The sequence below is a fragment of the Exophiala bonariae genome, assembly GCF_035927105.1.
Source record: "Exophiala bonariae strain CCFEE 5792 chromosome Unknown scaffold_15, whole genome shotgun sequence".
Taxonomy (NCBI): Eukaryota; Fungi; Ascomycota; class Eurotiomycetes; order Chaetothyriales; family Herpotrichiellaceae; genus Exophiala; species Exophiala bonariae.
The window spans coordinates 507,664-520,905 of record NW_027042490.1 but is presented as its reverse complement, the minus strand read 5'-3'; the positions used below and the strand labels follow the sequence as shown (position 1 = coordinate 520,905).

The following is a 13,242-nucleotide window of genomic DNA, read 5'->3' as shown; positions in this document are numbered from 1 at the left end:
CTGCCTCAATCATCAAGAGCCATGGCAAATCCAACCAGACATGGTTCTACCAGCAGGAAGAATGTAAAAATGGAGTAGTGATGTATTCCTAGCTACATAACAGGTCGAGGAGATTTCAATATCCCTTTTCGCGAATGTCTTGTCTCACAATAATGAGCTCAAAGCGCCGTGCCCAGAAAGACACTTCTTCTCAGTAAGAATGCGCGAGCACCAATCACCGCTTGCCAAATCGTTCCATCTTCCTCAGCAGTGACGGGTCAAGCATTGTTGGACCAATCCGGTCATCCATGGAGAGGATGCCTTCATTGCTACGAGTCGAAGCTTGAGCTAATTCCGCTCCCGTTGAGTCGAAAAGTTCATGTTCTTTCCTTCTTGGTGATCGTTGATCAGATTCTCAAAATAACGCCAGCCCTCGGGCTTTAGGTCGTGAAAGTTATACCGCCGACTCGTTCACTCAAGTGAGTCAATCCAATTCATTCCTTCAAAGACTTCCATCATCTTATAGCAGAGCGCTATGTCATCGCCTGGTTCACCACCGAAGAGTTTGATTTGCTCGGCCTCGATTTTGACAGCTTCCTTTCTTTGTGCCAAGTCGCGGGTTTGCCAGGCTGTATTGCGTGTATGCCACTGCTTAAAGGCAAGGCCTGTGTTGGAAGGACCGCGAAATGAAGGTGAAGGAGTTTGTTTTCGACTTGAAGTTGAACCGTTGGAGGAGGGATAAGGAGCGACAGAATTGAAGGTCGGCGACGGACTGCCTGATATGTCGTAATTTAAAACAAGTGTTGTGTGGTTGCGGCCTCTTGGGCGAACCCTTCTTCGATTGTGTTTATGCGCCATGACTGAAGGAAAAGATGTCTTTGTGCTTTGTGTAGGGTGAGGGTGAGATGCAGTGTATGCGCTGTTGGAAAGTCAAGTGAGTGCCAGCTTAGGATGGAAGTACCATGGAAGGGGGGAGAAAACGGGAATGCTACGAGGGGAGTGAGGTATAAATCTTATACTGGCTAGGAATGAGTCTTGAACAAAGGGCAGAGGAATAGGCAACGTTGAGTCACATGAGACAAGGCGTGAGGACCCTGGGCGATAATTGATCGCCGTATGAGTAGGTAGTATGACAAGAGTTGGGTATGACTGCGTCGGGAGATAGGAGCAGGCACAACAAGGCTACGTGGTGTGAGAGTCATCGACTGGGTGGCGTGGAGGTAGTCGCCGTGAACACCGGACCAGGTGGATGAGTCACAACACTTTTCGCTTGGTGTGGTATGAGCCGTACCACTCGAACGTATTGCGTGACTCGCCAATTGTCGAATATGGTCAAACCTAAAACATCAATTGAATCAGGATGAAAGATTGTTGGCCTGATCAATCTTGCGTTTGAGAGACATTGCCGTGAGCAGTGCATGGGAATCTTTCATCTGCCATGGCATGTGGTGCATCGTGAAATGGTTCCAAGGTTGCGTGTTGTCAAGTTCAACATGAGATCAGGCAGAGCCCGGGTGCAGTCTTGGCGTTGTACGGTGTACCATGTCTCCGCTCACTTGTGGACTGTGGCATCGGTGTGAGTGCTCCCCACTACTCTTCACTCACTTTCGACTGTGAACATATCATGGATACCTACCTAGGTAGGTACCTAACTGAACATTGATCAAAGAAACAGTACGAAGCAGGTATTGCTCATCTCTTGCATCTACCTGATAACCTCTGAATGCCATTTCAACCTCAAGTTCACTGCCACACCAAGGCCCTCAGTGCTACTTACGTACTTAGATTGAGAGATTTGAAAGTACAACCAACACGTTCTTTTGTATCTGGGTGTCTCAAGCCTATCTGACCATCAGATTCACAATAACAGGGAAGAGCAATCACAAAGTAGTCGTTCATTATTGGGGAGTCCTTAGAAAGGGAAAGCCCCGGAAACAATCACCAACGATTCGTACTATGGAGTATGTACTCGAGTTGGGGATGAACAGTGGAGAAGTGGACCGGCTACCAGATTCGATCCAGCCGAGGTTCCCAAATTCAATCACCGTCCGAATCTCCAGAGGAATGATTACTGCTGACCCTAGTCAGCAATTACCCGCGGTTATGATTTGTTTTAGATGCGTCTCATTAAGATAGCTTCTTAAAGAACACTTGAACAGTTTGACCACTAGAATTTCCAGACGAATTTGAAAATCAGAGCTGTTATTCGGAAAAGCCATCATGACTTCAGAATCCGATCTCCGCGTATCGTCACTTTTCGACTTCCGTGACTATGTTGTCCTGGTCACCGGCGGAGCAACTGGCCTGGGCGAGATGGCCGCCCAAGGATTTGTTCAAAACGGAGCTAGAGTCATCATTGCGAGCCGAAAGGAATCCGAATTGAAAAAGACTTCGGATCGTTTGAACAAAATTGGCCCAGGCAAGGCCGAGTACATCGTTGCTGACCTCAAGGACAAAGCCGGTACTGATCATCTGGTCAAAGAGGTGAAAAAGCGAACAGACCGGTTGACAGTCCTGATCAACAATACTGGCGTGACGTGGGGCGCCCCATACGATGATTTCCCCGAAAGTGGTTGGGACAAGCTCATGGCATTGAACGTCAAGTCCATCTTCTACACGACTCAGGGATTACAGCCATTGCTGTTGAATGGCACCAATGCTGATAAACCCTCTCGGGTCATCAACATTGCATCGATGGCTGGTATCTCAACAGCAGATGTCACGACGGGTGACGATGGCGGGCTTGCAGCCCCAGGACATGGAACGTTCAGCTGTATGTTTGCATCAATGAACAACAAGAGTGTGGACGCTAACAGTGTCGACTGTAGATGGGCCTTCTAAGGCAGCCTGCATTCATTTGAGCAAGATCCAGGCATCCAAGCTCGCCCCCTTGAATATCATGGTGAATTGTGTTTGCCCGTGAGTATCCAATCGGCGGACGCAAGTAAAAAGAACCTAATGCTAATGGTATCCAGTGGTGTCTTCCCCTCCCGAATGACTGCTTTCGGGATTGACAAATTCATAGACACGATATTGGAGAGACAACCCACCGGACGAGTTGGTAAACCTTCAGATTTCGCTGGATTGATTCTCTTCCTCAGCAGCTCCGGGGGTGCTCACATGACTGGCAATGTGCTTGAGATTGATGGAGGCAGTAACCTGAGCGGATGGAGAGTATCTAAGAAAGGCAGCAAGCTATAAGGGACAGTCTTCTCATATGGGAAACGTGTAAAGATATGTTGATTGGAATTCCCACTTCAAGCTCCGTACTCTCGGTTCGCACTGGATCCGACATGAGAAGCGGGCGGGTCAGTCAAGAGGTAGCACCATGATACATTAAATGTGGTGACTGGTTCAACCTCTCGACTCCAGAAAATTCACGATTGACGTTGCGCAGCCATCATACGAGTACGAGGTTACTTACTCCCTTTATGCTCCTGACATGATCTCCTCGTACTCGTGATACAAACTTACTTTGACAAGCCTGCCTGCAGCGTCGCCAGCTGGACGGAATCAAGGGCCAACGCGAGTCTTGGCGTGAGTCGTCAGTGGCTGATGTCGTTCAGGGTGATGACGGCGTGTCAAGCCGTCGTGCCGCTTGTCGCCACGGAGAAATGACTGGTCATTCAGGTTCAAGTTGCTGCTGCACTGCTGCGGCTGGTTCCCCCAGAGTTCGAGCAGTCAACCTCGCCCCCATTAGTATCGTTTCTCACCTAATTTCGTCCCTGGATGGAAGGCTTCTAGGCCCTCACCAAGTCTCGTCAAGTGCCTACAGGCTGTGGCTTGACACCCATCAAACTGTTTCAGCACCCTCAATCCGGCTTCCTCTCACACTGTCTCGCCTACAGCATTGCCGTGCTGAATCTCCCAAACCCTTAACCTGGAGAGGGCAATCCCATCAATTCCTCACCTAGCTATCAATCCATCTTTACCACCACTGCAATCCGCCTTCCCAGGTCAAAAATGGTGGCATTGTGCCTATTGTCGTTTCCAAGGAGGCATACAACTTGATTGTCTTTGATTTTAAACATCCTTTTTGATTGCTGGACATTCCTACCACTCCTGCGTACACCGTTCTTGGTTGGCCCAACCCCGCCTGCGCCATTTCTCGATACTACCTGCGAGTGCATCACCACTTCGCCACCATCCGATTCATCCACGCTTCCGCCTTTGTCCAAAGTCCACATACTGTGAGCGATGCAGCCCGGTGCTGACCAAATCCAACATGAGCGACATGCGATGACTTTCGATACCTCCATCCGACCTCCAAGAGGATACACACCACATTCCTCCTATTCAACATCAATGCCTTCCTTCCATGGCAACCATCCTGGCTGGCAGGGAGGTCGATACCGGCCTCTTCCAGATGGGACACAGACGTCAATCGTTATAAACATCAACGATGGCGGGTCGACGAGTCGCGGGTTTCTTATCGGTATATTGTCTGCTTTTGGTTCAGCTGGCGTTGCAGTTCTGGTCCTTGCCATCTTCTTTTTCTTTAAATATACGAGTCGAGGTCGCATTCTGCTGGATCGGATAGGCCGTCCTGGCGAATTTGACGATGAACAAGCTTTTGCGCACGAAGAAGCGGAAGCGTTGGAGTCGATGGATGAGTTGCAAAGGACTGAGTATCTCAGAGCCAAAGGTTTGAGTTGTTCAATCTCCATCTGCGTTGCGCGGTAAGGCTAACAAGTATTTCAGCATTCACTCAGGCGAATCCTCCCGAATCTGTACAGACCGATATATCCCTATCGCAGTTTCTTGCCATCCAAGAGAAAGGTGTCTCAGCTTGGGAATTTGAACCCGAGCTCGAAATCGCCAATTGCTTTGTTGAGGCCAGGACCGAAATTGAGTTTTTTGATTCCGAGTGTAGCGTTCAAAGCAATCTGCCAGTTCCAAAACAAAATGAGGTGTATTATTGGGAGGCTAAGATATATGATAAACCCGAGTCCAGTCTGATCAGCATTGGGATGACTACAAAACCATATCCTCTGTTCCGACTACCTGGTAAGTTGTCAATTCACCAAATGTAACCTTCTGACTGACATCCCTAGGCTACCATAAGACCTCTGTCGCATATGTTTCTTCAGGACATCGCAGGTATAACCAGCCATTCACTCCGACACTTTACGGGCCGGCCTATGTGCAAGGCGACGTGATTGGAGTAGGCTACCGTCCGAGAACTGGGAGCATCTTCTTCACCAGAAATGGGAAGAAATTGGATGAGATCGCACACAATCTGAAGAGTCAGAACTTCTTCCCCACGATTGGCGCCAATGGCCCCTGCACGGTGCATGTCAACTTTGGTCAGATGGGATTTGTTTTCATCGAAGCCAATGTCAAGAAATGGGGTCTGGCCCCTATGACTGGAAGTCTTGCGCCGCCTCCTCCGTATGGCAGTGAGCAAGGTAGCATACTTCTTGAGACGGGGAGGGAAGGCGCCAGGCAGTCGGCATATGAGCCAGGCCATTCAAGAACACGAAGTGGTCTCGCTCGGATCACAGGATTCCCTGGCAGTAGTCCAGGGCCTATTCGATCACCTACCGACATATCGTTGGCGCAATTGGCCCATATATCCACACAGGATCTACCAAGCCAGGGCAACATGGAAGCGGGGGATATCCAACATCAACCAGTGGAGAATACACCACAAGGTCAACAGATTATACCCCCACCAGAATATAGCAGTCCTCCAAGCAGTCGACGAAGTAGTGGTGGAGGTGATGATGAAGAGCGGAGAGGGCTGCTGGACGATCGAGCAGGCCAGCCTCCTATTCCTACGTATGATGCTGCTGTTAGCGAGGCGGCGGGACCTAGCCATACCTCATGAGATACCCATTAGTTTGAAATGAAATGCACAGTACAGTACAGCACTTTACGATCACCGATGGGGATTTTATGGTTTGACTTGTCTGTTTCGAAGGTTCGATCCAGTGAATCTCCACGCCCTAGTACTTGGTACTAAGTATTACCGTGCAAGAGGCAAAATGATTGAATGCTACCGAGACGTGCATGTCGTTTCCTCGCCGTTTGCTAGACTTTCTTGTGGTTGCGGGTTGAATGTTTGAATGGTTGAACGTTTGGGAGGCCCCGGTCTGCCTGTCTTGAGTTTCGACATTTATATTCACAGAATGCGTCAGGGCTTCCCTCACGACCATTGAATTTCCACAGATCCATCAAAACAGCACCAATTTGGACGAGCCTAAGCTCCTTGCATCTCTCAGATCGGAGTAGAACAGAAAACTTAGCACCCAGAGCTCAAAATCATCATTATCGCTATGAACCAGGAGAATATTGAAGCGCAGGATTGGACGTTAAGTGATAATCCAACTTACATCAGCATGGTGGAGCTCAACGCCTGTGATTCAAGTTCAAGTTTCGGAAGAAACAGCCCTCGGCTCTACCTGCCAGGCTGCCAGCCATCCTGCAGGCCCGACAAATATCATCAGCCCACGTCTCTTAAGCGACCTTGATCGACAGACTTGTATAGTGAATGGTTCCAAACAACTTAAAGCAGTGAGATTTGCTTGTGACAAGAACTAGCCATAAGAGCCAATATTAATGACGGCCCATATTAAATATCTATATGATCTCCATATAAGCTGAGCCATGTAATTCGTAGTTGAACGTGAAGAATGCAGTGCCATTCGCCATATGGGGTATGTACATTGATTGACCTTGTACCATTTGGTAGCGACTTCCATGTCACCCGCAATCCACGAACTCAGTTCCAAAGCTTGCATTACCTTGCATATTATGACCCCAAGCCGACTTACGCCTCCTCCGTTCATTGTTATTGACACGTCCTTCTCCCTCTTGGACCTCTCATTTGCAATGACATCGTCGTCGTCGTCCCCCTCTCCGTAAACCCCAATATTGTTACTCCGAGCACCAACATCCCTACGCAACCACCAAACCTTCCTCCCTGACCTCAAGCCTTGACCAATTGTTCCCTCCTGTCCGTACAGACCACGCATAGCCAAACGCTTAAACCATACTTGGTGCATTCTAGAACGACACCGGCCCCTTCATCCCCTCTCAGCAGCTACCCGTGCTAAGCATCCGAGTCCATTGTCGATTGTAAACAAGTGAAACAGTGGTTTAAGGATACAAACATCTCGATTGTGCAACGTTCCGCAGGAAGACAAAGAGCATTGAAAACTAGTCGAACAGACACAATCACAATCCGACAGATCTCGAGCACGTGCAAGAGTGCAACGTGCATCCTCATCCATGAGAGAGCATCATGCTCGCCGCGGTGCTCCCCCAGAGCTTCGTGTTCATGGAGAGAAGGAGGGTGCCTCTTTCCAAGTCATAGTCCTGGTACGTTGAATTTGTCGCTCCATGTTGGTCCATCTGCGTGTGGCTGCGGTGTCGTTTCTGGCTTGTCGCTTCTCGGTATGCAATCGTCTCATTTTCGATGTAGTATTGAATCGCTTGGCCATTATCGAGTCGCGGGCTGATATCTTGTTCCCTAGGGATCTTCTGGCGGCCCACGCGAAGACACCGTCACTGGCATGCTCGTGAGAGCTTCCCAGACAGAATGGCGCAAAAGTTCAATGATCGCGGTTGATGCTGGCGCTCATCTGGCAACAATCATACACATCCTCGAGCGAGAAATGCCGCCTACCTCTGAAAAGATACCACCTAAGGGCTACTCTCAGCTCCTGGAGCATGGTCCCTTCGCCGGCATAAATTTCCCATGCATCTCTGCAAAAGCAAACGCCTTGTACATCTTCCGGGACATCCTGCACGCCTTTCTCATCACTCATCCTCATCTAGATCATCTCTCTGCAATGGCAATCAATACGCCCGCCTTGGAATACGGTCGGGAAGCAAAAGCCATTGTAGCTCTACCATCCACTATCGAGGCCATCAAGAACCATATCTTCAATGACTGGCTCTGGCCAAACTTGTCTGACGAGGGCCACGGCGTTGGATTCGTCACATACCGAAGATTGATCGAAGGCGGAAACCCGAGACTAGGGTCTGGCGATTCACGAGGTTATGTCAATGTTTGTGATGGTCTTGCAACAAAATGCTGGAGTGTGAGTCATGGCCGGTGCCACAGGCGAGCCCATAGTGTATCTCATCAGCATTCCGATTCATTTGGCTGGAACCAGTCAGACTACAACTTCCCCTCTAGGAGACTTTCGCGGATATCGGATGACCACGGGTATTTTGCAGCTGTTGCGCAACAACAAGGACCCTCGCAGAACCAACCTGCACCAATGACTCCTGGTATCTCAGGGGCACCACAGGCCCATTTCGACCCGATGTTCGAACCCGTTTCTAGCTCTGCATTCTTTATCCGAAACGATGCGACCGGGAACGAATTACTGATTTTTGGCGATATCGAACCTGACAGCGTGAGCCTGTCGCCACGAAATCATATCGTTTGGGACGACGCAGCTGGCAAAATCGCAAGTGGCAGCCTCAAAGCGATCTTTATTGAATGTTCATATGATGACAGTGTACGCAACGAAGACCTGTATGGCCATCTCTGTCCAAGGCATCTAATTGCCGAGTTGAGTTTCCTCGCCCATTGCGTTGTGCACAGGCGCAAACAACTCAATATCGAGCAAGCATCCTCTCCAAATGACCCTTGGACAGACGGACAGAGTCATACCAAGCTGCTTGACGCGTCGACGTCTCCCTCTATGACTATGCGTCAACCACCTACGCCCAGCGAGTTGAAACGCAAACGTAAAAGAGCTGCCGTCAACGGGGATTTGCAGACTACGCCAGAGCTTGCACCTACGCACTTTGACACAGCACCGTCACCCTCACAGCCTCTACCGAGTGGCTATGTCGGCAACCGGGCTGTTTCATCTTCGAGGAGGAAGACATCGCACCCTCGGAATGGCTCTGACACCATCGCTGCTCCGCCGCCAATACCAGCTACACCAGTTGGTGGCCGAGGCCGGTCTGTACAATTTCAGCCACCGGCACTGCCAGGGGGTCCCAGTCTCAATACTGCAGTGGGAACTGTAGTGTCGACCCTTGCAATCGTACCAAAAGAGAAGCTCAATGAGCCTCTAAAAGGCCTGACGATACACATTATACATGTCAAGGACACATTAATGGATGGGCCTGATCCTGGCGATGTCATTGTCGGACAATGCCGCGTCCTGTCAGAAGAGGCAGGTCTAGGCTGCGAGTTTAACGTTACGAGTGGAGGGCAGAGCATTTGGGTGTGAGAGAGAACCAACCATCGGTGGCTTCCTGGTTTGTACAAAATGTGTTATCTTATTATGATGTCCTTGGGCTACTTTGAGTCGAGTGGAATGCTGCTGAATGACCAAAACTGATGACGATAGGAGTTTCTGTGGACCAGCCGTACTTTTTAATCCATGATTTGGAATCGGACAAACATTATCTCCTTATCTCGCAATATTTCAAGTGCTCGCTGCCTCTTGTATTCACGCCAGAGATTGCAGTATTACTCCTTCTTTGTGATGACTGTGGTGAGATGGCGGTGATGACCTTACTGTTTGGTGGCCTCGGACTGTACAAAGCGGACTCACATGCATCCTCGAACAACTCACAATCTAGGCTACTACAATTCAGAAAGCTTTTGAAGCTTGTGTCTCCTGAGTTACCGATTTCCGATGTCGCTATGATGAATGACTGCCTTCCAGTTGCCTGCTTACTCCACCAAGACGATAGCCAACCCACAAACGGTTTGTTTCGCCAATCGCCCTCATGACCTCCGAGACTCATAGCATGCTCTACTCAATCTACGGAATGTTTCATGGCTGTTTCGCATCTGGCGAACTGACTTCTTGCATCTTTGTCTTCGGATGAATGAGATGACTGATGATACTCGAACTTCAAGGGTATGGGATTGGCTCATTACAGAGATGGGCCGGCGAGCTCTCTGCAACTACAACTCGATGCATTGACAACCTGAGGGATTCAATGGGGGGTGGAGTAGTCGCGTTGGTCGATCGAGATGGTGGCTGATCCATGGCCTGCATTCCAGATTAGCTTTTTGCGGGGTGGGCCGAACTGGTTTTGGTCAGCCAGTCAACGCGATATGTGTTTCAGCCTTGCGGAGTATTCAATATCAGATGTCCTTCAAGTTTTTCTTGCCAGGCCCCATACCAGTTCCATAGTTTAAGACTCAACACATGCTGATTGCTCGAATTCGCAGGTGCCTGCAGTATTCACTTTCCAGATCCTCTATTCACTCCCCGAACTAGCCACCGATGTTCCGCTCGCTTTCATTCACTGATCAGATCAATTCAGATCACAGCCAGTGGGATCACTTCACTCGCAGATCAGACTCAATCGCCGACGGCCCAGCCAGTCACGACGCTCAATTGCCCCGATCGTTCACTACGCTCTGATCCAGCAGCAGCACACCTCAAATCGATCCGCCCTAGTCAGCCCACTTCCCAAGTCTATATAAGACCTCTCCTCCCTCGCCCTCCTCCCTTCCTTTCTTCTTCCTCTTCTCCAAGTAAAAGTTGCAAGGTAAGACAACTGAGGGGCCTTGCAAGATTATCAAAGTCCTCTTGAGCAGCGCCCGCTTTCAAATGACTGCAACACTTGCAAGGCGGGTTGAACGCGGAGTGCCATCCCTTCCTCATTTTTTGTGCGTCTTTGTCTGCACAGACACCTTTACAACTCTGTTCATATGGCCGGGCCCTCTATTGTTGTCGACTGCTCCTTTCCCCTCTTCTGCCTTTTGTGGTTTTTTACTGCTGACCGTGGACAGGACAGAAAACACTGGAGAATCCTTTTCATCATTGATTGAGCTCTATGCTTGTCTTCGGAGAACAGTCTCTCCCTCATCATAGTACTAGTGTTTTCCAGCTAAGATGTAGAAGTCTTTGCTGCTGTAGTTGTTGCTGTGATCTCGCTGTGGCTGCCCACATCGTCACTGTAGTCTTCCAGTCTTCTTTCTGGCCGTTGTTTTATCACACTGACCAAATGAAACAAAAACTGGCTCTCAGAGAAATCTCCTCTGCATGGTCACAACAAAACCATTTCCCGATATCGCTGTCGCTCGGACTCGCTCCTTATTTCTCTCCGATTTTTGAAGCCTCCCGCAGACCTGAACACCGTGCCTCCCAACAACGACCCAAAAATCATCACCTCAGCTGCATTTACCGATTAGATGTTACTCTTCCAATCCTATGCGTCCGCTCGAGGCTCGCTGAACACACGAAAACACGAATAGAGAGAAAAGTGTTTTGTGAGCTGCGGGCATACAGAGGATGAGAACACTGGCTTGGATTGCATTTCAAATTTCGGCAGGAGTGACTTCAAACATGATGGCAATGACGAGAGGTTTGAACTGCGTGGATTTTTCTCTCAGGCCTGGAATCTAGAGAAACTTTGAGACTACTTCGCCTACAAATTTCATCTTGCTAACTCTCAATCCCAGACATCTCTCCTCAGGGGAGACAATGCCATAGTCAACAGGCTCCTGAGCCAATAGCAGTATCCATCAATTTGACCAGAACCTAAGATCTTTTACCCTCCCACAATCCTCTATGAAAGTCCTCGATTGAAGTGGATTGATAGTCTGGAAAGAGACTGCTGAGTTCGTCAGACACATCCCAAGCTCCTTTTGTACAACTTGTGAGGACACCAATGGATACCATCTTGAGAAGGGCAGCTGCATCCTCCTGAGCAACAGCATGATGTACTGCTTCGAGATTCCATGAGGTCTTGAGCTCTCCAGCTTCGAGATCGTCCAATCGGACTTTTTCAACCGCGAAGGGGGCGCCTAGTACAAGCAGTGTCGGTTTGTGTGGGTTTGAATGGGTAGGTGAATCCTGATAGACACATACCTCTGACCCTGCCACCAATCTCAACAATTTGTGAGACAGTGACTCGATTGCCTCTTATGCCACCGTTTGTCGGCCATCGACCTTCATATCCTACCGCCAGAGCAACAATGGCAGCCAAGTCTGCGACAGTGGTCAAGGTCATAACAGCCTCTTCGTATCCTTCCACAATGATCGCACGCCTGTTCTTGAAATCCCAGACAGTTTGTAGGGGGTCCAAATATTTGGATGTCTTGTGGGGGAAAGCAGTGTAGTCAAGAAAAAGGCCTGGCTGAAACAAAGTATATTCGAGAACCTGATTTAAAAACTGCATCAGTCTTTGAAAGAAAAATGGAATATGACTCGGGAAGTATTAGACAACTCACATCCTCTTCTTCGTTAATGGCCCGTAGGTAGCCTCTGACTATTTCTTTCCCATGCCACCATGGCATGTCAACCGTACCCTTACTTCACATTTGGTCAGTGGTTATGACACCCCAGGGCTGTCTCGAAGCGGTACCTTCCATATTCACTTGGTGCAAACCGCTTGACGCCGGCACCGACGGCAGCGTCAACGAGATTCTTCTGTGCTGTCTGCTCCGGGTCTGAGAGAAGCTGGATGAAGGATAAGACTGTATGGGTGCCTTGAAGTGCTGCAGTGAGTGAGGGTATGTCGCTGTAATCAACTGCTTGCCACTTCGTTCCAGCCGGTGGAAAGGTCTTGCTAGTAGCCTCCTGATGAAACGTCAACTTGCCATCTCTATATGCTTGGAGTTGAGGTAGAGTGTGTACTCACCGTCCGACTTAGAATAGTGATCTCATGCTTCTTAGTTGCAATAAGTGCGTCGATGACTTCTCGTGCAACCTCTGTGAGATAGTTAGCGACTGCTTTTAATGGTAACGGCTTCCAAAGATCTGACGTACGGCCGGAGCCACCTGCAATAGCAACCTTGACCATCCTTGTACTGTGCAGTGTTCACCACTATCGAAGCCAATGACTGTGAAGGAATCACATAGAGTATTCATTTTCGAATGATGGATTGCTCTCCAGCACAAGTACTTATAATCCAGACGCTTGTACACAGTATAGGGGCAAAGCCCGGAGGTATGGCCGGAGGGCGAGTATCACAAAATCTTTCGAAAGCGCAGGTTTTCATCAAGAATTCCAGATAATCTCTAAAATTCACCCACGGACATCGCCTGACCGGTTTCTTTCAAGGGTCATTTTGGGAATCGTATTGATATGATAGCGGGCAGTTCAACTCTCAAGACTCCGCAACTGGTTCATTGCTCTGCCGCTCCTCCGCCGCGGCGGAGGTCCATTTTTGGAGATCACGACTCCTGCCGAAAACACCTCTTGTTCATCTTTCCGTGACCAAGTCATGTTTGTTGTTGAACTTGAAGCCGAGAGCCATGATGCTGCTTTCCACTCTCGAGTAAGCGACTTCCATTAGTGTCGTGAAACGCTCCTTCCAATTTGTGC

The 13,242-nt window shown here is 49.2% G+C and overlaps 4 protein-coding genes across 4 annotated transcripts; 3 read left to right on the top strand and 1 right to left on the bottom strand.

Moving 5' to 3' along the window:
* Positions 1-2,199: 2,199 nt before the first annotated feature.
* Positions 2,200-3,180, top strand: LTR84_003159 (uncharacterized protein; the record flags this gene model as incomplete). Its single annotated transcript, XM_064846754.1, has 3 exons — positions 2,200-2,752; positions 2,808-2,898; positions 2,955-3,180. The coding sequence occupies 3 exons, from the start codon at positions 2,200-2,202 to the stop codon at positions 3,178-3,180; spliced, it is 870 nt and encodes a 289-aa protein (XP_064705734.1).
* A 1,104-nt stretch (positions 3,181-4,284) lies between these two features.
* On the top strand, positions 4,285-5,809 carry SSH4 (Rsp5p-dependent ubiquitination, sorting of cargo proteins at the multivesicular body; the record flags this gene model as incomplete). Its single annotated transcript, XM_064846753.1, has 3 exons — positions 4,285-4,624; positions 4,681-4,986; positions 5,034-5,809. 3 exons carry the CDS (start codon positions 4,285-4,287, stop codon positions 5,807-5,809), a joined length of 1,422 nt encoding a protein of 473 aa, XP_064705733.1.
* A 1,403-nt stretch (positions 5,810-7,212) lies between these two features.
* LTR84_003157 (uncharacterized protein) lies at positions 7,213-9,179 on the top strand (the record flags this gene model as incomplete). Its single annotated transcript, XM_064846752.1, has 2 exons — positions 7,213-7,302; positions 7,458-9,179. The coding sequence occupies 2 exons, from the start codon at positions 7,213-7,215 to the stop codon at positions 9,177-9,179; spliced, it is 1,812 nt and encodes a 603-aa protein (XP_064705732.1).
* Positions 9,180-11,453: 2,274 nt separating this feature from the next.
* Positions 11,454-12,717, bottom strand: LTR84_003156 (uncharacterized protein; the record flags this gene model as incomplete). Its single annotated transcript, XM_064846751.1, has 6 exons — positions 11,454-11,719; positions 11,784-12,075; positions 12,146-12,227; positions 12,280-12,494; positions 12,556-12,626; positions 12,684-12,717. The coding sequence occupies 6 exons, from the start codon at positions 12,715-12,717 to the stop codon at positions 11,454-11,456; spliced, it is 960 nt and encodes a 319-aa protein (XP_064705731.1).
* Between the last annotated feature and the right edge of the window lie 525 nt (positions 12,718-13,242).